This window comes from Sparus aurata, chromosome 16 (assembly GCF_900880675.1).
Source record: "Sparus aurata chromosome 16, fSpaAur1.1, whole genome shotgun sequence".
Lineage (NCBI taxonomy): Eukaryota > Metazoa > Chordata > Actinopteri > Spariformes > Sparidae > Sparus > Sparus aurata.
The window spans coordinates 6,666,569-6,690,859 of NC_044202.1; the positions used below are offsets into that span (position 1 = coordinate 6,666,569).

Genomic DNA, 24,291 nt, shown 5'->3' on the forward strand with positions numbered 1-24,291 from the left:
TTTTGAAGTTTCGAAAAGGGGACAATAGATAGAGTTATATAGCTGTTGTTATTCCAAACATTCTTCTTCCTTCTCAACACGTTATACCATTTGTTTCACATACATAGTAGACCTAAGACATGTAATCACACTTTAGTGAGCAAAATTGGTGGAGTTACCCTTTAATAATGCGCAATTTACATGCAGTCTTCATCTGTGGATCAGTGACATTGTGTAAGACCAGTGGCAGGACTGTATTGTGCTTGTCTACATTAATGTGCAACCTCATGCACAATATATGTGTATATCTAGTAGTTTGCATCGTTAGTGGCGGAGTCCACGACTCCTACGCAGGAATTATATGACCTTTACCCATGGGGGATTCACAGGAAAAGAAGCGTGCATATAATTCATTATAATTTGATTGATAAATGTGATCTGATGTCACTTCTTTTAACTGAAGTTTCCAACCAGCGACGTTAACAGTCACGTTGAACTGAGCCTGTGCCTGGTAGACCCATTCGGTAATCCATCCAGACAAACAAACACACACACACCTCCATTCACACCTTTGAGGTGACTGCTGAGCCACCCAGAATCAATTCTGGTCAAGATAAATCAGAGTGCCACTGGGAGCGGCCCAGCTTCAGAGTGATGGACCTTCACCGCTTTCAGAAAGATGCAAAGCACCTGACTTGCCCCTCCTCACAGCGCCGGGTGTGTCGGAGTGCAGCGAAGTTGTTCTTTTTAGGGGGGGCTTGAGAAGGTCATCCCTGACATCGACATAAATGAGAGCCCACATAGAAGGTTAGTGTCCCGGCTGGCCCTCACCTGCGCGTGAAGACAGGCCTGACACTGTGGTGTGCCACCAGCATGGCAGGTAGCAGCGCAGCGCGGCTCATCCATATCTCCGTGCCGAGAAGAGCCCCCACACGCCTCTCAGGAACAATTACTGCTCTTCCAGCTCCTCATCACAGATGGTGAGGGCTTTCAGAGCGACCCCCTCCTCTCTCTCCTTCCTCTCCTCTATCTGTGGCTCATTGTCTCTCTGGTTGACTGTCTCTGTCTCTCTCCACCTCCCTGTCTTTTTTTATGCTCAGACTATTTCTGTCGCTCCCTCCTCCCTCTGTCTCCACAGCCGTCCTCCTCCTTCCCCGCTTCTTTCCCTCGTTGCCTCTCTGCCAGCTCCAAATTCAACAGTTCAATTTAAATCCATTACACCTAAGCCCCCGACGGAGTGTGGCATCCATGGTAACCGTTACTAGACAACAATCTCGCTGTGACTCTGCCTCCGCGGCGAGACCACCGACGGCAGGGAGATGCACCGAAGGCACGCGGGGTGTGTTGACGTAAACGCTCGTGTCATTCGCTAAGTGACGGGTCCCGTCCTTCAACTGCGACCTCAATCTGGGAGGGGAAGGGATTGCAGCATAAATCACATTTGGCTGTAGGAATGAAATGTATTTGTTTAAAAGGAGCACCACTGCGATGCGGAGCAGAGGGATGAATCTAATTTGATAACAATACGCCAACCTTCTATTGCCATTCCCTGTGCACGGCTGCCCCTGTTACTCCCCTATCTGCTGCAAACAAGAGCGCGACGCCGAGGAAATGTGGATGAGGATGCAGCAGCAGAGACGGCTGATGTAGCCCTACTTCACGGTTCCGTCCTTGAAGAAAGAGTAAAGACACAGTAAATCAGTGGCACGTCGTCTCACGTCCTACACTAACTACTGTACAACAGCACAGTAATCACAGCAGAGGAAGTCGGCTCTGACCTCCACGCTCGGGAGGCGGAGCCGTAAGTATACACTGCAGTTCCACCATTGTCTCGATTCATGGAAAGTTGGACAAACAATATACATAAAGATGAAGATTCACAATGTCAATATGCAAGGTTATAATCACAATCAGGGATAATTAAAGGGACCGCTCATGCAGCGCTTCCCACAATAACGCTGCATCGCTGAATTACCATTTAATTGCATGTTGATACAATCAATGCTGCTTTGACAGTTAGCTCTGCGCTAGCAAAGGGAGGAAAAGCAGCCTTTATTTCCTCTCTCTAACAGAATGACGCTGCAAAACAGACATCTGCCTTCTCAAAAGTGACAACTATTCTCGCAAAGTGTCCGCTGCTGTTAAAGTAGCACACCAAATGGAAAGCTGTCGAGGTTGTGAGACATCGCTTGAAGGTTAAAGTTATAGTTGTTAAGATTTTCACGCCATAAACTTTTTAACGCTACTTTTTTTTCCCCTGCAAAGCCTTTTAATGAGAATCCTTGAATATTAGTTTGTCATAGGAGTGTGCCGTTATATCTGAAGAGGCTCGGGTAGGAATGTGAAAACGTTTTATTCACATCGTGTTCAGTCGTGTTCGCCAACTTCCTCACTCTCTGGACAAACACTCTGCTACCTTGAATAAAGTTACTGACCTTTACAAAACTCAAAATATGCAACATACTTGTATCTTTAATGCAAATAAATTCTGTTCCTGTGCTGGATTCACTTTAGCCTGAACATCCAGCATAACTTTGATTTATTAGACAGCCTTTCCCTTTAGTGTTCACGCTCTTTACACCATGACAGAGCTGCATTGAGTCGCTGATGCTTGTCATGAAACCTCCTTCCTCTGCTCCTGCGCATTAAAAGCATGCACACAGGGTGACTTTTATTGTGAAGAGGCCGCAGAAGACGCAGCGTAGTTGTGATGGCTGTTAGCGCTTAGCTTTAGCTTTGAAATCCTGAAACCTGAGTCGCCAAATCAACCAGGACTTAAATCCAATCCGATTGCAACTTCAATGACTCGAGTTCCCGACATTTAAACAACTTTTTTTTTCCCGATCGAAGCGAGCCCCACTAATGTAGAAAGTGCATTAACTCGTCATAACCTTCATTATCATGTCACACCCTGCCTCTGACATTCCTCCCCGTGACCCCAGAAAGGAGTGGAGCTTTAATGAAGTCGGGGTCTGCGAATGCATGAATAGCGCCGGGCTCCCATTTGAATTAAATCTATTCATCCGTGCCAGTGTGATTTCTCTGTGGTACCGAGGCAACCGAAGGCCCTCTGAGTCGTGACATTTGTGCCATGGCTGGTGGAGCAGGCAGGGAGGTGAACGCCCATCTGCCTGTATCCCTGACCACCAATTCCAAATCCAGTGCAATAGGCAGGCTTTGACCGGGCCGGGCGACGATAAGAGGGTAAGAGAAAAAAACGAACAGCGCGAGTGAGATGTGTTTGTAGCCTTTCTGCGGATAGTTACACTTGTTCCCTATTAGGAGGAGTGAAAGGAGGAACACACACCTCTTGATTTTGCAATTAAACACATGAGCAACCGCAGACACAAACACAAACAAACCTGCGTCGAATCTCCCCGACTGAATCCCGCAGGTCGCTCCGTCGCACACGCTCCGTCAAGATTACATAACAATCTTTACTTAAATCCAAGTCTCACTCGGTGTCACATCATTCTAATTTTGGATGTCTCTTGACATATTAAGGTAATCCCTCTCTCAGATTCCGGTATTAATTGTGTCATCTGTATTCAAAGAGAGCCTTGTGCACTTTAAAAATAAAAGCCCAGAGCGAACCCGGAGACATTGCCGACAACAGAGAAGGGGATTTAACAGATTTTAGCCAGGGAGCAAACCGCCAACCACCCCCCCGCCAGGACTGACGCAAGTCCATGAGGCAGGTGTGCAACACGCAACACAGATCCTCGGCAATTAGGACGAGAGAAGAAACAGAGCGCCTGAGATGTCCTCTTAAGCTCAGATGTCAAAGTAGTGATTTAGAAAGACTTAGGCGATGCAGCACAAAACTCAAAGCGCCGAATTGTCTTTCTAACACAGCTAATTGAATCAATTGAAGAAGATAGCTCCACACCGCGCCCACGTGTTTTGTGTCAGTTTGCAAGTTTGCAATGGAAACGCTAAAGGCTTCAATCACACCACAGACCTTTACACGCCGTCGTTTAATCGCTGCTCGCGTTAATTAATATCTGAAGTCAGATCTGACACCAGTGTGAACCGAGATAACGATGAAAAGAAGCACGTACACACCGCAGCGCAGACGAGACGTTAATTCCTCCGCCGGCAGCCGCGTCTAATTTGTTTTAAACTTAATTTTATGGTATGTGCTTCTGTATTTGACTGGATTGAGATGTCTGCCCCGAAATACAGACAGAGCGTGTTATCTTGCTGTTGTTTTGGTACATTGTTGTGTTTCTGTTCCTCACCGCTAATACCAGCTCAGCCACGCTGCAGAGTGTGGTAATGTTATGGCTTAAAGGATAAGTTTGACCTTGTTGGGAAACATAGTTATTCGCTTTTTTGTTTAGAGTTGATAAGAAGATCGATACGCCTGTTCGCTTAAAAAAAAACTGTCTGAAGTTATGACCGGCAGCCAGTTTAGTTGCTACAAAGACTGGAAACACGGAATTGTAGATATAGTATTCCCACATGCATAAACCCCCCCGTATAACCACAACTTGTCCAAGTATTTGTACAAATTAAACAGATGTACGGTGGCCCTGGGGGTAAAAATACAACATATCGGAAAGCAAAATTTTAGACAACGCAACGGCATTTTGGAAAACGACACATAATTTATGGTTACAAAAAAGATGGGACAACACTTCATGATTGTCACTGGACAGAACCAAGTCCTCGTCAACATGTCAATGTCATTTCCTGTTTCTATTGTGTACATCTTTCAGTCCTAATTCTTAAAAAAGAGCTTTCAGGGTTGACGGGACATTTTAAAGGGATAGGGATTTTCTAAAATGTTGTGCTCTCTTAAATGTTTTCTAAAATGAGGAGTTTTATGAAATGTTGCTGTGCTTTGACCGTCAGTGCCGCTGTACAAACGCGATATAACGTGACGAGGAACCTTAAACACGCTATGCTAAGCTAACTGAACCCCATTTCTCTAAGTTCTTGTTTATGAGCATTTAATAACGAAGCTGCAGTGATTCATTGAAGAAATCTCACATTTTTAATGTCCCTTTTTCCTACTTAAACTGGCGACAGACAACATTTGGCTTTAACTTATCATCTTGAAGTATGTATTTATAGCAAAGTGTAATGGCTCTATAAAAATGACATAATCTGCGTATAGAGTGGAGCCGCCCCCTGGTTTCAGAGCCAGACGCTCCATCCACTATTTCTACTATTTAATTAATCCTTTATTTTTTTAGTTTGAGGGAAACAGGCATGATTGAAACTAAGCTAACCACGATGAAGGTTCACATCAAGCTTGTTTTATATTTTCCAACCTTGAGCTAATTATTTGACCGTAGTGGAGTTGAACTCACAAGGCAGCAGGGAAACTAACATTTTTAATCAGCTTAGAATATTTGACAGCGTGAAAACGTTTGAGGCGGCGAAGTGGTCCCAGACATCAGACGGTGGATTAGTTTTTGTTCGGCATCGTTTTGACCTCAGTCGGTTTGTCTGGAGGACAGGTGGTCTGGAGGACGACGCCTGGTGCCTCGGCGCTCCCTCCTTTTTTCTGTTCTTATGTTAAGCTCATTCTGATTAAAAAGGAGACCTCTACAGTAGCATCCTTTGTACTGTATACCTGTGTTTGTGTGTGTGTGGTGGCTGGATTACAGGAACATTTACTTGATTGTACAGTGGAACCTCGCACAGCGATACCAACATGTAAGGACACATCTGTTCCCCTGCGTCTGCCGGGGAGGGTACGTAGATTGATAATGAGCTGCTGCAGCCGTCACAAGGACAGACAGGAAGTGATCGTCTAAAGATCTGTGGATTAATGTAATTTGCGGATCAAATGGCGCATTTTACGTGGGCCCCCCATAAATTGTATTCAGTATAAGCCTGATACCTCTTTAACGAGGGCTTATGCCATCATATGCATCATTACACAAAAGAACCTCCCACAAAACAATCCATTATTACCTCAGCTAATGACTCACAGGAGCCGCTAATACCTGCTGTCTCCCGGCGCTTTCACCATCAGTTTCCCAGAGGCTCGGCGAGCTTTGCCCTTGTTCTGGCGACCGACGGCAGAGGCAGTGAAACCTTGGTGAGTGAGCGATGGGGAACAGCTGTCGCTCCCTGCAGGAGCGGCGACCTCACCACCTGTTGGCAGATGATTCAGGGACCTGACCCTAAGACCTTGGTCTGTTTCGTAACTGCAGTTTAGGAGGAGCAGGGAAAAGGTGGCGGACGGACGGGGGCGGTTGACTGACACGGAAAATCTTGAACAACATTTATGCTGCTGCTGAAAGTATCCAAATTAATGAAGAAGATATTAGATTAATTTGCATGGCATCATGTTTTAGGTTTAATAAGGACGGTAGATGTGCAGGACAACATCAGATCCTAAAGAAGTAGACCTAATGAAAATATTGCCTTGGAATGCTTAAATTAATAGTTTGACATTTTGGGGAAATTCACTTATACCTTCTTGCTCTGCACTTGCAGCCTGGCTTCTGTCCAAAGCAACAAAACAAACGTAAGAATCCCAAACTGACCCAGGATTTGTATTCTGTCTACAGGATCAGTAAGTAACAAAACCTGCCTAACTTATTAATACAACCCGGTGTTTTACTGTGGCTTTTCAGAGCACTGAGATCAGGGTTTCTGGGTCAAATTGGGTTTCTTATGTTTGGTTTTTGCTTTGGACAGCGGCCAGGCTGCTAGCAGAGGCCACGCTGCTAAAACTGTTTTGTCCAAAGGTAAAGCCACATGGAAACGCTTTGAAAAGTTGTGTATTTCTGCTTCAAGCTACTGACAAAACAATAGTTGACCCCACTAACATGTACACTTCCTTCTTCATGGATTACAGTGAGATCACCAGGACCATCAGCAGCTTCACTATGACCTACTGGCACATCCAGTGGGAGATCCTCAGTGCCATCTGTAATGGCTGGTGGGGCTGGTGATAAGGAAACGGAGTCTTTATCTCAGCCCAATTAGGCAGCTAATTGATTCAATACCAGTCATTTAGAGTTGCTCCAGGCCCAGGATTGAGCACTTCAGCCCTTTGAACAGACGTGAGATCCCTCGAGGGGCAGCAACCAGGGAGCGAGTGTGTTCGACCCCACAAAGCCTGGAGATTATAATCTGGACGGAGAGAATCTTAACGACTTAATAAATTACATCAGGGATAAATCTAAATAGAAAATTAGATATAGATAGAGAGAGTTTGGTCAACCATTTAATGATCAAACCCTTGATGATAAGCTGCATGCACTGCGCCAGCTGACGTTGGCTGTTTTCGAAATCAATTGATTTTAATTAGGTCAATTAAATGTCTAAAAACAAACGTTACCATCAACTGAATTCCCTGAAAGTATTTGCTTCCACTTTATTCGACATGTTTTGTAATATTCTGACCGTTTTCTCAAATTGGAAACTGGGATGGTGGTGGAGTTAGACGCGACGGGACTCAAACTCAACACAATTTGCGTTCAATATTGGAAAAATGTATTCTTGCGTTGAACTTTATGCTTGCCTGAACATTTGTACATGTTCAGCTGACCTGCAGCACACTAACTACACTAACTTAAAGGCTGTCTTGGTTATAACTTTAGCATTTAACCTAAACTAATGAACTGAAACTGCAAAAACCGAACGCTGTCGCCATTGTTACTATAATCAGCAGCAAAATACAGGTCACTGGATCTTAAATGTACATGCACGCAAGACTGTACAGTCTTTATGGGGCGGTCATGTGGACTAAAATCTTCTCTTTATCAGAGAGGACCAAAGTATTGAAGCTTTATTTGCAGCCACAGGAGTTGCAGCCTTCTGTCCTCAGCGGCCTTTCATTTCCTGTGGTTCTAATCCTGCACCGCCTCGAGCTCTGCATCTCACCGTTCCGTCGAGGCAAACGGCACTTTTTCCTTGACACGCAGACAACACTGAGAGGAAGAGACTCATTCGAGGTCAGACACGGGTTGACTGCTAACAAAGGGATGATAAGCTTGACTTTTAAAGCAACACAAAGGGCAGGTTCATGAAACTCACCGAGACACAGAGATTTATGCAGCCCGTGACCCCCCGGCCAAAGGGAATGTAATGAGCTCTAAGTTCAGGCGTGGTGCGCTCTCGGTTCCATCAAGGTGGAGGAGGCAGACATCGTTCCTCGGCTGATGAGCTGGAGGAGAGCGCGTGGAAACCTTGAGTGGTTACTCGAGGTAGTGAGAGTAACCCAAACCCCCAAAGGAGCAGTTGTTTGAAATCAAATCAATATCTAATACTGAAATATTGTGGTGTTACATGTAAAACCCTTCCCCCCCCTACACCCTTATTGTTGCTCATGCACGCAGAGAGTACAGGCGATACGTTATTAAGGTGTGTGTCTGGTTCCCAGGGGGGGAATCTCCTGAATTGGTTTCACTTTATTGGATTTTACGGCTATAAATTGGTTTAATTGACAGGGTCACTGAATCAATTATCTGCAGTTTGCTCACTGTGATTCATCGCTGAAACACAACTTATACCACCATGTGCACTATCACTACTACTTCTACCTCTACCGTCATTGGTTTTGTTGTTACTATAAGCTACTAGCCTACATACGTGCCACTGCTATTGCTGTAGATTCATTGTCTGTTTTACGTTTTCCTGCGTATCCTGCCACAAAGCTTTGCTAACAGAACCATGCCTCATTCATTTAGCCTTGCTGTGCCCCCTCTGTTACATCTCTGTACCTCTTAAGGGGCCCATCCACCACTTTGGGAACCACTGGCGTAGATGACGATGAATCTAAACCACACTTGCAACCTCAAAAAATAGTTAGATAGTTAGATTTTGAAACCAAAGCAGAGGTCTCGGGGTCCTCACCCAAAAGTGTGTTCTGAGACTTTGTTTCTGGTGAATTTAAAAGAATAAAAATAGATAAATACAGCAATTTTCTGTGAAGTTATTAAAATGTTTCTTATAATTCTGCAAGAAAACAATGCAGAATAATTTGCCACTCTGCGTGCGGCACTGCCTCAGTCTCGTCCGCCTGTCATTGGTTATTTACAAAATACACAACCCTTTCTGTTGAAACCTTTCGTAGAAAACCAGAAATTCTTTCCAGGACGTCTGAAATTTGCTCGAGTACTACTTTCTATGCCCGGCGTCACCCCTGTTAAAAACTGACAAATCGCCTTCTGCCTAAAACATTTCACAGTCATCGAGTGTGTTTTCAGTAACGTCTAATTCAAACTTGATCTGAGTTGCTTTGGCTTAGCGTCCCTCCACAATCTGACTCACAGCTCATTTAGAGGTAATGAATGTGTGCGTGTGTGTGTGAGAAGGACCAGGCAAGCTGGAACAACAGCATGTGAAGTGCCCTCAGATGCCACGAGAGCTCACAGTGAGCGAGGGGGCTGACGGGTGGCACATTTCCCCACGCTAGGCATGATTTGAATGGAAAGTGGCAGGGTGGGAGATGGATTACCGCAGGGGGAGAGGAGCATTAATCCAACGACCGCGCACGCACGCATGCACAAACACACTGACACATGCAGACACACGCACATGTTAATATAATGCCTTCACACACGCTCACGCTGGTGCGCAGGAGACTCACTTTAGTGTTGTTTCGTACTCTTTTGCGCGCACGTGGGACGACACACCGAAGTGCACGGCAGCCACACAAGCACACCAGCGCACATGAATGATGACACTGCCAACGACTGCTTTGTAGCACACTTTTTGCAGTGTCATTTGAAGGTCCCACACTTCCAATACTCTCCACCCCCCCTCCACCCATCGCTTCCTCTCATCTCCTGATGTTTTTAGACACTTTAGAGCAGCTCACTCCGTCCTTTCGCTCCTTTTTTTCCCCTCAATCTGTCCATCCTTATCATTATTTCAGCACGAGTGTGTGTACTCCAGACCTTGCCATGACAATTTTCATCCTCATGAAGAAGACTATCCAATTCTCATTGTTTATTTACTGCATCTTGTTCTACTTAATACTCAGAAAACTAGAAAAAAAATAACTGGTCTACCAGCACACTGGTCTTTTTAAAACATTTTTTATCTAAGCTGCAAAAAGATTGGTCGATCAATTGACCCGCCAAATGTGAAAAACTCATATGGAGGACAAAAATCAATATACATTTTAAAACATGAATATATAACTCAATATATGACTAACTAGATAAAAATTCCTTTGAATGCATTGGAAATAATAACAGCAGTAATAACAGTTAACATGACAACATTATGACGTCTGTGGATTGTGTTGCAGAGATTTCTACTGAAGTTGCCAGCTGCACGGCTAACTGAGCTAACTAGCTAATGGCAGCTGCAGTTAGCAGTAGTTAGTGGTTATTCTCAAGATCTGAGGCTCAAGATTTTTTGAGTATGAGGACGCCAATTCTTACATATAACACCATTTAATCAATTCATTAATCATTCATTTTAAAATTAATTAATTTATGTATTGTATTATTGTCCTGTCCTCCATAAACATTCCATAGCTTCTCAAATTATTGTTTTTCCTGATTCTGTTATTATTATTATCATCATTATTTAACATTTTTGTAAAAGCAATTTAGGAACATGTGATGATCATTTCTCACAATTCTCTGACATCATATTAAATTAATATCTGATGCTGCTTTAATGACAATGCTACAATGACGACATGCAGCTATTGTATAACTTGATATGCATTGATTTCTGTGCTGGGCAATTTGTTTTTGCTTGACAGAGAGGTCAGCGGTCACAGTCAGATATGAGGGCGCTTCAGCTGGATGGATAGTTGCTGAACCCGACGTGCACTCTGATTCTCTGGTTCAGAGTTCATCGTCAGTTGTGCCACCCTCTATTAATTACATGTAAAATGATATATACTGTCTGTGCTGGATTTATGAGGTCTTGTCCGCTTGTCCTTGTGCTCTTTGTGTCAGGACGCAGGCGTAGTTTAGAGGATAGCGAATGCACAGCGGCACACCATAATGCCGGAGGTTATTCTGTTGCATTTTGGTCCATTCAAGGTCAAAACCCGAGAAAACGACCGGTTGTTGTAACTGCAGCAAGGCCTCACACGTAGCATGTTTACTGCACAGAGCTTTGGTGAACCGCCTCATGGGATTCTGGTCGCAATAATAATAACTGGACCACATATTGCTTGGAAGAGAGATATTTTCATGCCTGGAGGTGGGGTGTAGCATTTCCTGTTGGGATAAAGGTGTAGGGTCAGGTGTTTGGGCTACATGACCCAGCAAACGGAGGTTTTTCAGAGGCACACTTCAAATTGAATTGACGAGCACGAAACTGTAACTACTTGTTTGCTACGAGCTAGTAGTGCCTGTATTTTTTCAAATGTTCTGCAGTGCTCAGGACACAACCAACCCAAAATGTCGGGACTTGAGGCACTTGGAGGAAGAATCAGCTGTCTTTGTGGTGCGTTTACGGACAGCTCGGACAAACAAAATGTTCAAGAGTCTTTGAATTATATTAAATATTCGTAAGGTTCATGTAGCTTTCCAAAGAGATGGCTGTCTTGACTCTTGACTTTTATAGTTTTCTTCTGCACAAAGATTGACGCCATCGACAAGTACTGATGATGTCAGAGTGTCTTGAGAGGTTGTCCTGTTTCATAATAGGAGATTTTAACCTCTACACCTCCTGTAACTCTTTTCTGATGGGCAATGGGGCACTAAAAATGAGGGCTAGGGGTAAAAATTGAAAGTGGGATTGAGCCTTCATTTAGCTGATAGCAAATGAGGTGAATGAGGTGCTGTCACCTGCACAAATTAACCAAAACAACAGAAAAAAAATGTCTCACGGCTCGATTAAAACATCCCGAACACACCACAACACGCCTCAGTTTTAGAGTCGCCAAAATAAAGTCCTCTAATGCCGCGTACAAATGTAGACGTGACTCTCATTGTGGCTGTAGAGTTGTTTTGCAGCTGCAGCAGTCATGGAGTGTCTTGCCTAGACACCCTCACCAGAGGTGCTAATGGTATTGACCACTTCAGTGTAAGTTAGAGAAGGGCATAGCTGGAGCCGGCAGTAAACAACTCCAGAGTGACATGTCAGGGTGACTGTTGGCGTGATTGCTTTCATTACTCACACACTGTCCAAAGTCAGACCTGCCAGCTTAGGACTCGCTCACATCTGCCAGGTTGTTGCTATCAGCATCAGTGCGTGAAGAAATGTAGAAAAGTTGCAATGACTGATGCAACCGCTGGTAATATATGAAAAGACCGGAGAGTTAAAACGAGATCTGACAGTTGGTTTTGTGCTCCTATTTTGATCATCTATAATTGTGAAATAATGGGGGGGAGAAACACGTTTTTCTGTCGGTGGAAAGGCTGTGTAGGAAAATGGAGCAAGGCTCTTGCATATGAAAAAAGAACAAAAAAAAAACAGGCACTCAAAACAAAGACTCTCATAGAATATTCATCAATTCTGCTCCTCCACTCCGGCTTTAATAAGGAGAAAAACAAACCCAATCAGCCCCACATCAGCGGTTATGAACAACAATATAATCGCCACATTATATACGAAAAGTGAGAAATTATCACATGACTCACATCACTGAGATCTGGCAGCACCTTACTGTTGCAACGGGAGAGTAAAACGTAAGCCCGCTGCTAAACACCAGCTTGTGTTTTTGTCTAATTTCGAAATCACAGCGATTTTATCAGCACGAGCACATTCATAAAAGATGATCCTGCCCAGGAAACAATACAGAAAGGCTTTTTCATTAACTCCTCATCATGTATAGATCAAACATTTATTACCCCTGATCAAACATTCATTACCTCCTTGCATTTTAAAAAAAAGTAAGTAGAGGTATCTTATATTACTCAATGTCAACACTGGCTGCACTTTCATTAGCGGTTCAGTGGTGCTTTTTCATCGTTCTTGTACGGGTGTATGTAGAATGAGCAACATTTTAATCAGTTTGTGCTACTTATATACAATAATATATCAACAAGGAAGTTGCAGAGGTGTATCACCATGTTGCACGCCATGATGACGGATTAAAGGGAAAGATTCTGCGTCATTATCTCATGACCGCCGCGCCAGTGTTCACAGCAACTGAAGAGGATGGGGACTTATTTCAAAGTTTTTTTAGGTTCCTGATTTCATTTTGTTACTAGATTGGGTTTACGTGCTTTAGTGCTAAAAAAACCCCCACCTGCAGCACTTTATTCTCCCTCTGTCTGAAAACTCAGATTTAGCTCCCGTAGCTTTAAGGCCTGCCCTCGTCTGATTGGTCAGCTCACACACGCCTGAGCCAGCACCACTCACTGTGTTTCCAGTCGGCTCTGTTGTGCTTTAGCTTCACTTCTACCGTGAATATTGCAAATGTGTGACATGGTGACGTATTGTGATGTGAGGAAGTCACAGAATTAACAGTGGGACTACTGGCGAGGTGTTTCATGCACTTCAGGAGCGGCGGTTTCTGTGTTTATTTTGAACTTTCAAGCCTATATAACACACTGAAGGAAATGACAAAAACAAAAAGCATGACAGGTCTCCTTGAAGATGTAAATACAGATGTTTTTACACCCTTTTTACAGTCGAAATGTTCACTGTAGCACCCTGACCAAGGTGGGTGGGTGAGCTTGACCATGACCAACAACGATGGATCTTTTCCAGTCCTGGGCCAGCTGGTCCGGCCACCAGGGACACTTTGTCTCCATCTACTTCAGTTATCCATGAAAATGCTGCAATTCTGTTTTGCTGTGAAACTCCGGAGATGTTTTGTGAACGGCAAAACTCCACCCAGCTTTGCCTCAGCGTGAAGGTGAGATGTTAGTGACAGAATTTTAATTGTTGGGTGAACTTATCCTTTTACTGGATGTAACTTGAAACCCGGCGTGTTGTATGTGTTAACATGCAGGTATCACTGGACGCTCTGAGCTCCTGGAGGCAGAAAAAACACGCACATGGTTTCACTTTCTCTCTGCTGTCGGTGTATGACCCGAACAAAGCAGCTGTTTTGATCTGTTCAGACTAAACCTGGCCATTGGCATGTGTCCTCCTTAGCTCCTGCTGTCGTTACCTATCTTCATCTCTGTCTCTCGTTCTCAGCAGATATCTCTCTCTTCCTCCACTTCCTCTGCTGCACCTATTCTGTCAGTGACAATCCAGACTGGTGTTCGGTGCAACGAGGACTCAACGGTCCTGCCGCAGAAACCCTGATGGCTGCGAGAGATAAAGAATGGCACGTGTGTTCGCGCTGTATGTCTCTGTTCTCGTTGCACCTGCAGACTTACTGAGATATTTCCACTGTTGGAAAGATGAAAAAAGAAATCATTGGTGGCGGGATTTGTGCTACTACCCGATCAAGGCACCTGATCTGTACTGAGCATGTGCAGCTCTCAACAGAGATGAGAAAGAAGCCTGACGTCTCACTCCTTCTATTATGTGTCTAAAAATAAAGAGAGTGTCAACTTAAGTTATGAGGAATGTTAATCTGTATTTGTTGTAATTTTTTGTTGAGGAAAACAGCCGTAAGATTACAGGTAGTTGTTTGGAAATGAATGTTAACTGGTATATAAACATGCTGACCAATATAATAATACATTATGAATGCCTTTGTGCATTTATCTAGATTATATTTTGGCTTCTATTTAGAGAAAACGAACAACAACCGCAAGAGCGCAGTGAGTCTAAATTCAGAGTTCACTGATATCACACGCAGACAAACAGAGACGTGTGACAGACAGCTTGGCGTGCGTCTTCGTCGCGCGGGTAAAAAAACCCTGCACCGACACGTAAAGAGAACAAAAACACGAGAAGCATCATAGAGCAGCGGAGGAGTGTTTGGAGCGGCGCAGTCGTCACTCATGAAAGATCTGCATAGTAACCGCTCTTCATCATGACTCCCAGAACACAGGGGGCCGGCGCCACTCAGACAGCTACTGCCAGAGCCAATAACGTAAACATAATGAGCTGTAGTGTTCGGAGGCAACAGCCAAGTGTAAGATTCTGCACCCTGCGCACCAGCTTGCGAGCCTCTCCCATCCTCTGGCCTTAAGCGTGGTTAGATAACACCGCATTAGATAACGGTGCGCGGATCTTAAGAAAATGCCTGTTGGCTTCTTTCAGCAGACATTACCGACGACGAGCTGGAAACAAGGAAACAAACAAAACTTATGATGAAAACTTGCTCTGATTGGAATTCTTCTACGTCCTACTTTTATTTCTATATTCACCTTGCCGTGAAAAAAAAAAAAAAAAAAAAAAAAAGGCCCGAAGACAGGCTTGTTGTGCAGCGGGCACATAATCCTGCCAGAGAATACAAGACCTCAATATGAGCCGCACGAAAGATAGCATCGGAAAATTGTTTAGGTTCCTGAAGTTTTATACAAACTTACTGAACTCAAAGAGCCCTGTGAGCTATACCGTCTAATAGCAAGAAATAAATCAATGATCTCATTTCACCGACAGCAGTTTACTTGCATTTTTCCACCCAAGAAGGTGCATAAACTTAAAAATAGCTACTTTTCCAGACTGCATTTAGGTAAAACGGGCCTTTACATAATAACGGCTGCGTGCTCCCTGGAGACTGTAAATCACAGCAACTCCTCGACTCCCTGTTCTGTTTTTATGCAGATGACGGCGTCGTCTGGGGAGGCTGTCGCTGGGATGGCGATGGAGCGTTTGTGTCTTGACTGTGCGGGAGGTGCCATGTGAAGGCATGGCGATGAGATAGAGAGTCCTTGCGTGCACAGCGGTGTAAAACAGAAGAGGGGAGGCAGGGGGTGAGGAAAGGAGCAGATACAGCAGAGTGAAAAGGAAGTGGGCAGAGTAGACACCCGGGGGGAGACGGAGGGCTGAGAGAAGAGACAACGTGTGAGAGCGAGAGACAGAGAAAGTGACAGGAGAGAGAGAGAGAGAGAGATTCAGTACTGCACCTTTCTGCAGACTCATGTCTACCATGCGAGGCTCGGCCAGCTCCAGGAAGAAGTTCTTGTTTTTCTCATACTCCTCATCGTCAATAATTTTCACGTGAACAACTTTGCTGCAAGAGGAAGAGAAAAGTGGGGGGGGGGGGGGGGGGGGGGGGGGGGGGAAAGGGGAAAGGGGCGTGAAAGGAAAAAAGGGAGAGAGGAGGACAGAGAAGAAGAGAAGAATAAAGGTTAATTTGTGATGGAGGGACACAGGAAGTGCTCTGTAAGTAGGATTAATAATCAGCGTGGAAGAAAAGGTTAGGAGGTGAAAGGTCGGCCCGCTGTCTGTCACCGGCCGGTCTCGACACACTGGCAGGTTCCAGCGGGCTCATTGGCTCCCACGGGTGTCATGACAACCACATTTATCACGGCGTCTGATACAAGCCGAGCGGAGGGGCAGAAAAAAGCGCTCCGACCACGGCGGCAGCGGGGATAAAAGAACACAATGAAGTGAAAACAGCGGCGTGATAATCAATCAGGTTGTAAAAATGTGTAAACGGACATTTCACAAGGGCGAAAAGGTGAGTGAGCGATTAATGATAGAAAGTGTCGCTATCTGAGTCGATTTTTATGGCTCGATGTTTCAGTCAGAACACTTTCAATGAGTCGGCTGGCTGGACACTGCGAGGACTCGGCCTCCTCCTCCTCCTCCTCCTCCTCGGCCTCCTCCTCCTCGGCCTCCTCCTCCTCCTCTCGGGGCACTGACGAGCCAGATAAGAGAGAGGCAGCTTATTGCTGAGTTTATTGCTCCGGTTTGAGGAGAACACCCCTTTAATGAAGTCAAATGTCTGGAGGGGTGAGGCGCCTTCTCCGGGAGAGAGCTGCGTGTGACATCATCTGACAGAAAACAGCTCAATATGGCACCTCGGCCCCGGCGGCGTTCTCGCCACTGATCGCCCTAATTGATCTTTTTAAAGAGTTATTGACGAGCGCAGGCAGTTAAGTGGTCAGTAGGTACCCAGATGTCTCCGTGCCTCCCTCCATTGTAGCGGGAGCTCCTTGAGGAATAGCTCTGAATTCAATTGGACGCAATGCAAAGGACAACAAAGCTCACGACGAGACTGCATCCGCCCTCTCAGGCCTCTAGAAGCAGCAGACAAGTCAACAATAGCGCCGAGTGGCACAGCGAGCCCTGAAATAGGGATGACAGACTTCATTATGCGTCTGACGTCTCATGGGAAGACGCTTTCCCCCCCGTCATCCGAGCAAAAGTACCATTTCTTACGCGTGTTATTTGGGGAGCGTGTATTTGTAAAGAGGGAGCCGAGCTAATAAGATAAGTGGCGCGGTGGCATTCATTATAGATAGCTGCTCATGTATCATGTATCGAGTCAAAAAGCGAGCTCGTTCCCTGACATCCCCGCTGATGTACTTCCAGCACCGTGACATATAGCGAGGTTTGTGTCAGTCAAAGCACTGACACACAGACAAACTCTGCCTCTCATACACCCACACAAACTCAAAACACTCGCACTGCACGCACCGTGTATATAAAAGTATTAATCCCAGTATCTCCAGAGGAATTAAAATGTATTTCTATGGCTAAATCCTGTTCTCTGGCAAGTGAATCCCGCTCGCCGAGGGGGGAAGTCGACCATCCGAGATCCCGTTAGCACGCGGCGGAACAATCCATCTCTTGTTCTCTTCAGATCCCACCGGCGGTGCTTTCCTCAGATTGCCTGGCGAGATATCTGCCGCCATCGGGAATGAGAAGAGGAAGGGCTGGAGTCTGATGGACAAGTGGGATCTAAAACTAGCTGTTCCCTCCACTTTCTGTAAACGGTGTCGTTTCACCAAACTACATTTTGTCACACGCCCTCTTTAAACCTGCAATAATCAACTTTTTCAAACTGTTAACAAAACATTGACATATCGTCCATCCAGCAGATATAGAGTAACATGAGTATTCATTTGGAGTCCTGTTTGTGTCCATAGGTGTAATTCTCCCTCCTTTTAGTCATGCTTTGAGTCTCTGTTAATGTAAAGACACATATTCTCCTCTTTGTTCACCAGCTAGCTGCTAACGTTGTTGTGAAAGAAGAAGAACCATGACAGTGAAGTTATGGGCCATAAAACCAAAACAATGAGCTGAAAGATGCTAAAAAGCTACGCAGCGTACATCATCTATTGACAATCCTGTGTGGGTTTGTCACTATAAATGAATCATTTCACATCAAACCCAGTTACCATTGACTAGAGCTGCTTTAAAGGAGAAGTGCACCCAAAAATGAAACTTCGGTCTTTAACTACTCACCCTCGTGCAGATGTAAAATCAGGTGAGGTTTTGCAGGGTGAACTTATCCTTTAAGACAAGGCCCCAAGATTGAGCAATAAAGCAGAAACCTACCTTAAAGGCTTTTATCACGTCAAATCAACTAATGTTTGTGTTTTCGTTGCACATATTACCAATAAAACGTAACCGTAACTTAATGGATACATTAGCACAAACAAGGTGACACAGCTCTGGGATCCCGGAGCAGTTTCCTGCTTACTAACTCAATATGGTAACATCTTAAGGCATATCAACACTTTCAAAACACTATTAGAATTCAATCTGATTCCCTGCCACAGTTAAAATGTGGCCCTAATTTCACAAGGGACTTCTCTAAATCAATAAAAATATCATCATGCAGTAATCAAAAGGCATGTTGGTGTTCATGGACACGGTTTATCTTCATATTGCACCTTTGTGTGGTATTTCTCTGGAGCTCAGCAACATAAATTAACTTGTCAAATACATTTTACACTCTGGTGTTCCACTCCAACAAGACCGAGCCACCTGTAATTAGTCCTCATCGTATACGGCAAGGAGCTGCTCTGGAAGTGACAGTGTTTCTGTAATTTTGACAGACCGCAGTAAAAAAAAAAATGCCGCGACACAAGTGCTTATCATGTTTGCTTAGCACTGTAGACGTTTGATTTGCTGTACATATTTGAGTACATAAGTGTGAAAAATAAGTCCAGGGAAGGTTTTTATCTGATACATAAACACATCCATGTCAGCAGAGTCACCGGGAAATGAGGGCTAGCATGCTAATTCCTGTAGACGCCTCTCCGATACACGTTTTCTGAATGTTTTACAGTTACATTCTTAAAAATAGCTCCTTTAAGTGATACCAATTTACATAAAACAACTGATTAGAGGACACTAATGACACATCACTCAGTTTGTAGCTCATCCACAGTCCCGCGCTCTGGTGCCATTTTCCCCATCTCGCCCCGGAAAGTGTCCGTTACGCCTCTGACAGCAGCCCCCGCACGAAGCTAAATAAAAAACATAAGAACCGATCACGACGCCGTAAACGAAAAACATCGCAGTGGAGACGTGTGAGCCTGCACGGATACACCTGTGAGTCAGTGTGAGCGTATATACGAGCGAGCCGGCCGCCGCGCACTGTCACACCCTCTGTGTCTTTTCTGTCAACACGCTACGGTGAAAGCATTCATATTACACCACCATCCACCGCACCGGCAGCAGGACAGTCCCTGTAAACACTGCACTGTGATTTGTGTTTGTGTGAACAGCAGGTGTTTGATTGTATCCACACACACACACAGACACACACACTCTCTCTCTCTCACACATACACACTCACTGCCTCACTCAGAGTGGCTTTTCTGCAGCTTCCACAGCGGCGGATGCCAGATGTTGGTATACATATGAATTATTGATGTTTGTCATAGACACATGCAAATGTTGCTTAATGTTCCCCACGCACTGCTCCACGAGTGTGTGAGTGATTACCGACGACTTGCGAGCGGTTTGAAGGTGTATCTGTCTGCGTGCGAACAGAATTCTCTAGCAGTTGAGTGTTCGCCAAAATCTGAGTGTCATTTTCATCAAAAAAAAGGGGGTCAACTTTGAATAAAGATAGAGATGTGCTCGTAATGCGGCACATAACCAGCGATTGTGTGTTTGTGAGTGAGGTGGAGTTCATCTTCCAACCACAGACGCGCTCAAAATCGTGAGGAAGACAGATTTATTTTCTCTCATCCCGTTCCTATAACGACTACAATGTCGTCTTTTACTTCGACAAGACAAGAATAACAAGACAGCTCAACAAGCAGCAACCTGGACGACCCAACTGCCAGAATAAATGTTAGCTAAGTATGGCTCTGCAAAACCAAGGATAACTTTAAGCTTCTTTGTGCTGCAACTTTATGTTTATTTAGCATCAATTTTCTGTTTCTCTATCATCGTATCTCTGTGCTTCCGCTCTGGTCAGTTTTAGGCGCAAAAAGACAATCGGTTAGGTTTGGAAAACGTATTGGTTCAGATTAAAACACCTCTTTCGGTCACCAAAAACACACTGGAAATGGCCTGAGACGTACTTAAAACACCTCGTTCTGTCACCACAAACGTGCTGGAGGTGGTCCGACTTCCTGTTAAAAATATCCGGATTCGGTCACTACAAACGTGGCAGGAAATGCCCCAAGGGTTCCTTAAAAATATCTAATGGTGTCACGCTTACAAATGCCTGAACACAGACTTGAGCCGTAGTTGTCCAGTTGTCAGACTTGTGGCCTGCAACGCCACCAGCGTCCCCTACACCTCCCAGCGTGAAAGTCTGTTAAACCACGCTCACGGCAGCAACCATCTCATTTGACTCAAGAAAGTCAATAAATGTGTTTCCAAAAATGTCCCTCAGTTCATTTAGGGATGCAAGAGAAGATGTTGCATCACCTCTCTCCTCTTCTCTGTATCACTTTGGATCAGAGCCATGTAAGCCAGCAGAACTCCAGTAAGAAAATCAACACAATAAGGTTGAAACTAGAATCTTCTCTGGCACAGAGCGACCTCCCTCCCCATCAGTGCTCTCACCAGTGTTCTCATCTGCTAAACCGAATTAGACTAATGTGTCAAAACGAACGTGATAATGATTTACTGATGCTAACATGTTAGACACGGCACCCTTCAGTTGAGTCTTCGTGTGGGAAGCGCCGCTGGGTAATGACAGCCGATTAGAGGGTTCACACCTCCGCTGCACTGGGCCGCCCGCAGCCAGCTCGGCCTCTGCCTTCCCAGAGTCCCGAGCAGACGGAGGAGGGGAAAGAGGAGATGGAAATGGTGACGGGGAGTGAGACATGAAAGTGGAGGTGGTGCAGAGAGATGGAGGGGCAGATGCAGAAGAGAGAGTCTCTCTCTGCCTCTGTTCCGCGGCCAAAAAAAAAAAAAAAACCACGCTGCGGCTGAAATTTGCTTTAGCCGCCCGCCTCCTCGCTCTTTTTCTCGATGCCTCCTTTTCTTCGACAGCAAGATTTACTGTTTTTGGTCTCCTCCCCGGCTTTCTCTCCACAAACACTAAATAATACTGTGCAACCGCGAGAAGTGTGAAACCGCTGCGGTGGAGTAACACATCAGAGGAAGTGCTACGCGATACGTGTTATATCCGTTCTCCACTTCAAAAAGTCTTCTCTGTTGGCGACCCTGGAATCGCTCGGCTTTTTACTCTGCGGAGCTTCTCCTTTATGCACAGATTTTCAAAAAAAAAAAAACCAGGAGGACTTAAGCACTCCAGGCGAGAGCAGGAGCAGCAGCTAAAAGTGCTGCAATTAAATACGACCTTTCTTTTTTCTCTCTCTGGTCGTCTGTAGAAAAACACCTGCTGCCACCGACCCGAGCCCTGGGCTCTCTGGTCTGAACTAAACACAACCTTTCCAAATTCTCTTGAAGGTTTCCTCTGCCTTCATCTCTTCCCTTAATCTACTTAGTGCTTTTTCACCCTCACGCAACGCTGTGTTTAACCATGTGGAGGGACTTTTTTTTTTAAGCAGCGCGCATTACTTTCACTTCGCCGCAGCACGGAGGGCCTTCACGGGACGGCGAGGCGTTCGGTTCCTCAAAAGTTTTAGTAGAAGACATCACCTGCATCTTTGCTAGAAGTGAACACAGGCCGGGACGTGAATAATGGAAGAGAAGACGCGACATAAAAGAATATATGAGAATCCTCCTCCAGCGTTTCAGCCCGGTCAGATCATGGCGACGCCTCCACTCAAAATCCCAAATAAAGTCGAGCCAATGAAGACGAGGAGAGGACAAGGGGAGGGAAAAAAAAAAAAGGCTCCAGTGCCTCGTGGGAAATCAGTGCCTTAATTAAGCAGGCCTGCTTTCTGTCACCAAGCGCAGGGATTATGTGCCTCGCTCATTATAGTCCTGATTATTGCTTTTCCCCAGCAATCACAGGAAAAAGCCAGTAAACACATTTGTCAATGATTTCTTGCCAATCAGATGACAAACCCACATCAGATTTAATATTCCACACGAACAGAGCCCCCCCCTCTCTCCCTCTCATCCTCGTCTTCTTTTCTCTCCCTGTCTGCTTTTGCTTAATTCCATCCAGCGAGGGCTCACAAATCAAAGTGTACTTGACCAACTGACAGAGAGCTAAAAAAAACAAGGAAGGAAGATTCCCTGGCGAAGTGGCGACCTACCGCCAAAAGCTGTGATTGCGAGATGTTTAAGGCGAAAAGAAAAATCACCGAAGTTGGTGCAACGGCGGCAGATGCCGTTTGAATAATGCATGTGCGCAACCCAGACGGAGAAAAGCGAGAGACGTATGATCACAAATTTACCAATGTTCGAGATCTGATGTGAGTGTTTTGGCGAGAGCGTCCTCGCCGCTGAAGTGTCCTCGAGCTGCTCACAATGGAAGCAATCTCAGAAGTTTTGTTCATTTTTGAGAGAGTTCTCGATCACTCCTGGTTTGTATCACGCGTCCAATCAGAACAGGCGGCAGATGGGACGGTTTAGAAATAAGAGAAATGGGAGACAAAGGCATGCTGCTGCTGTTAAGGATGATTCATTAGTGACATTAACATTAATTTAACTAAATACCAAAGTGGAGCTGGTTTAAGGTCACGCTGCAACTTTCTGACACAAACTTGAATGATTCATGTTCAGATTATTTAAAGTTTTATTGTTCTTAGTCAACCTTATAAATATTTAGCTGCTCTTTTGAGTCCTTAATTAGGAGTCCAGATGTTACTTCTGCAAGATTTCTTGACGTTCCCTTTATCGCAACTGTTAAAAAGCACAAAAAGAAAAAGAAAACACGTGGTTGTTGTCCCGACCGTCACTCCATCACGGGAGAACGGAAATGACTGAATGTGCATTTTTTTTTTTTGTTGAGCTGTTCCTTTAAGAAAAGATTGCGGTCACGGATATTAAAATGCAAATGTACATGGAAGATCCCCCGCATGAAAGTCAGACGTGCCTCACTTACTTCCTGCCTCGCTAAATACAGTATGAGGAGCGCCACACGTACTTCCCCGTTTTGATACCAAATGCGAGGACGCGGAGGGAGTAAATCATGAAGGGCTGATGTAATTCCTCTGCAAGCACCTTTTCAACAACAATTGAACGAGCGTTATATAAGACATAATGGGCACGCTGGGATGGTTTCGGTTGGACAGAAGCTATTAAAAGATTCACATTAGGGGCTCGTGATTGGCACTTTTGACTCATTTCTGACAGCTGATAATGAAAACGATCATTAGCCGCAGCCCCACACTGAGCGCTCCACTCGGGACGCCTTCTCATCTCGGCTCGGCCATAAATACAGTCTGTCTGCTACAAAACAACCAGTTAGAAACCAGCGGTTGGTGACAAATTCCCCTCGTCCACTGTTATTTACTGTCAGCGGCAAAAAAGCAAGCAAAATAAAAAAAGCAGCGTGTTCAGCCTTCAGACTGAGCAATCGACCCCTAAATCGCTACAATCTCAGGGGACACGGAGCTGTAGTTGACTCTGGAGGGAGGGTGAGGGGTCACGGCAACACACCGGTCGATATAAGTATTGTATGAATTTCCAATACGAGTTAGAGGACGCGGGCAGTGGATACAACAGTGTGGCGCATGCATATACACAAAACCAGATGGATAGGTGAAGCCTCACGGTGAGAGCCGCAGACATGTGACTCACGATGAGAGCGCCCGGCAAGCACCCAGCCAGGTTTATTAATACTGTTGCTAAGAGGCACCATGGGTAGTCACGAAGCTGGACCGGGAGTCAAATGATCTGAATTCCAAGGCAGGGCTGCAGCTGTCACTCCCTCAGCTGCCTCACCTTCTTCTTCTTCTTCTTCTTCTTCTACACATCGCCGTGGTCTTACATGACCTGCATTCATCTCTGAGGGAACAGTAAATCTCTCATTTAGCTTACCTAGTGGGCAGCCGGTCAGATTACAGCGTGTGTCACATTTGAGAGAGGACGGCGACGATCGAATGTGCCCTCAGTGACAAGGTACCCCCCCCCCCCCTCCTTCCTGATCTGGATCTCTCGCATTCTCAGGTCGAATATCTAGCGCACCCATTCGCCACTCTCTCTTGCTCTCTCTCTTACTTGTTGTCATGGATACAAAACCCCTTCCACCAGCCTGGGTTCCGCTCTCTCTCTCTAAATGCGACGCGTGAC

General features: G+C 45.2%; 1 protein-coding gene across 4 annotated transcripts in view; it reads right to left on the reverse strand.

Moving 5' to 3' along the window:
- The window catches only part of slc8a3 (solute carrier family 8 member 3), a 105,541-nt gene that overhangs the window by 18,738 nt on the left and 62,512 nt on the right, over nucleotides 1-24,291 (reverse strand). For 3 of the 4 annotated variants that reach the window (XM_030391993.1, XM_030391992.1, XM_030391991.1), the window contains one exon: nucleotides 15,843-15,949. In XM_030391993.1, coding sequence (XP_030247853.1) covers nucleotides 15,843-15,949 — 107 coding nt within the window. Of the gene's footprint in view, nucleotides 1-15,842; nucleotides 15,950-24,039; nucleotides 24,134-24,291 lie in introns of those variants that run through there. The other variant, XM_030391994.1, reaches the window with a different exon arrangement.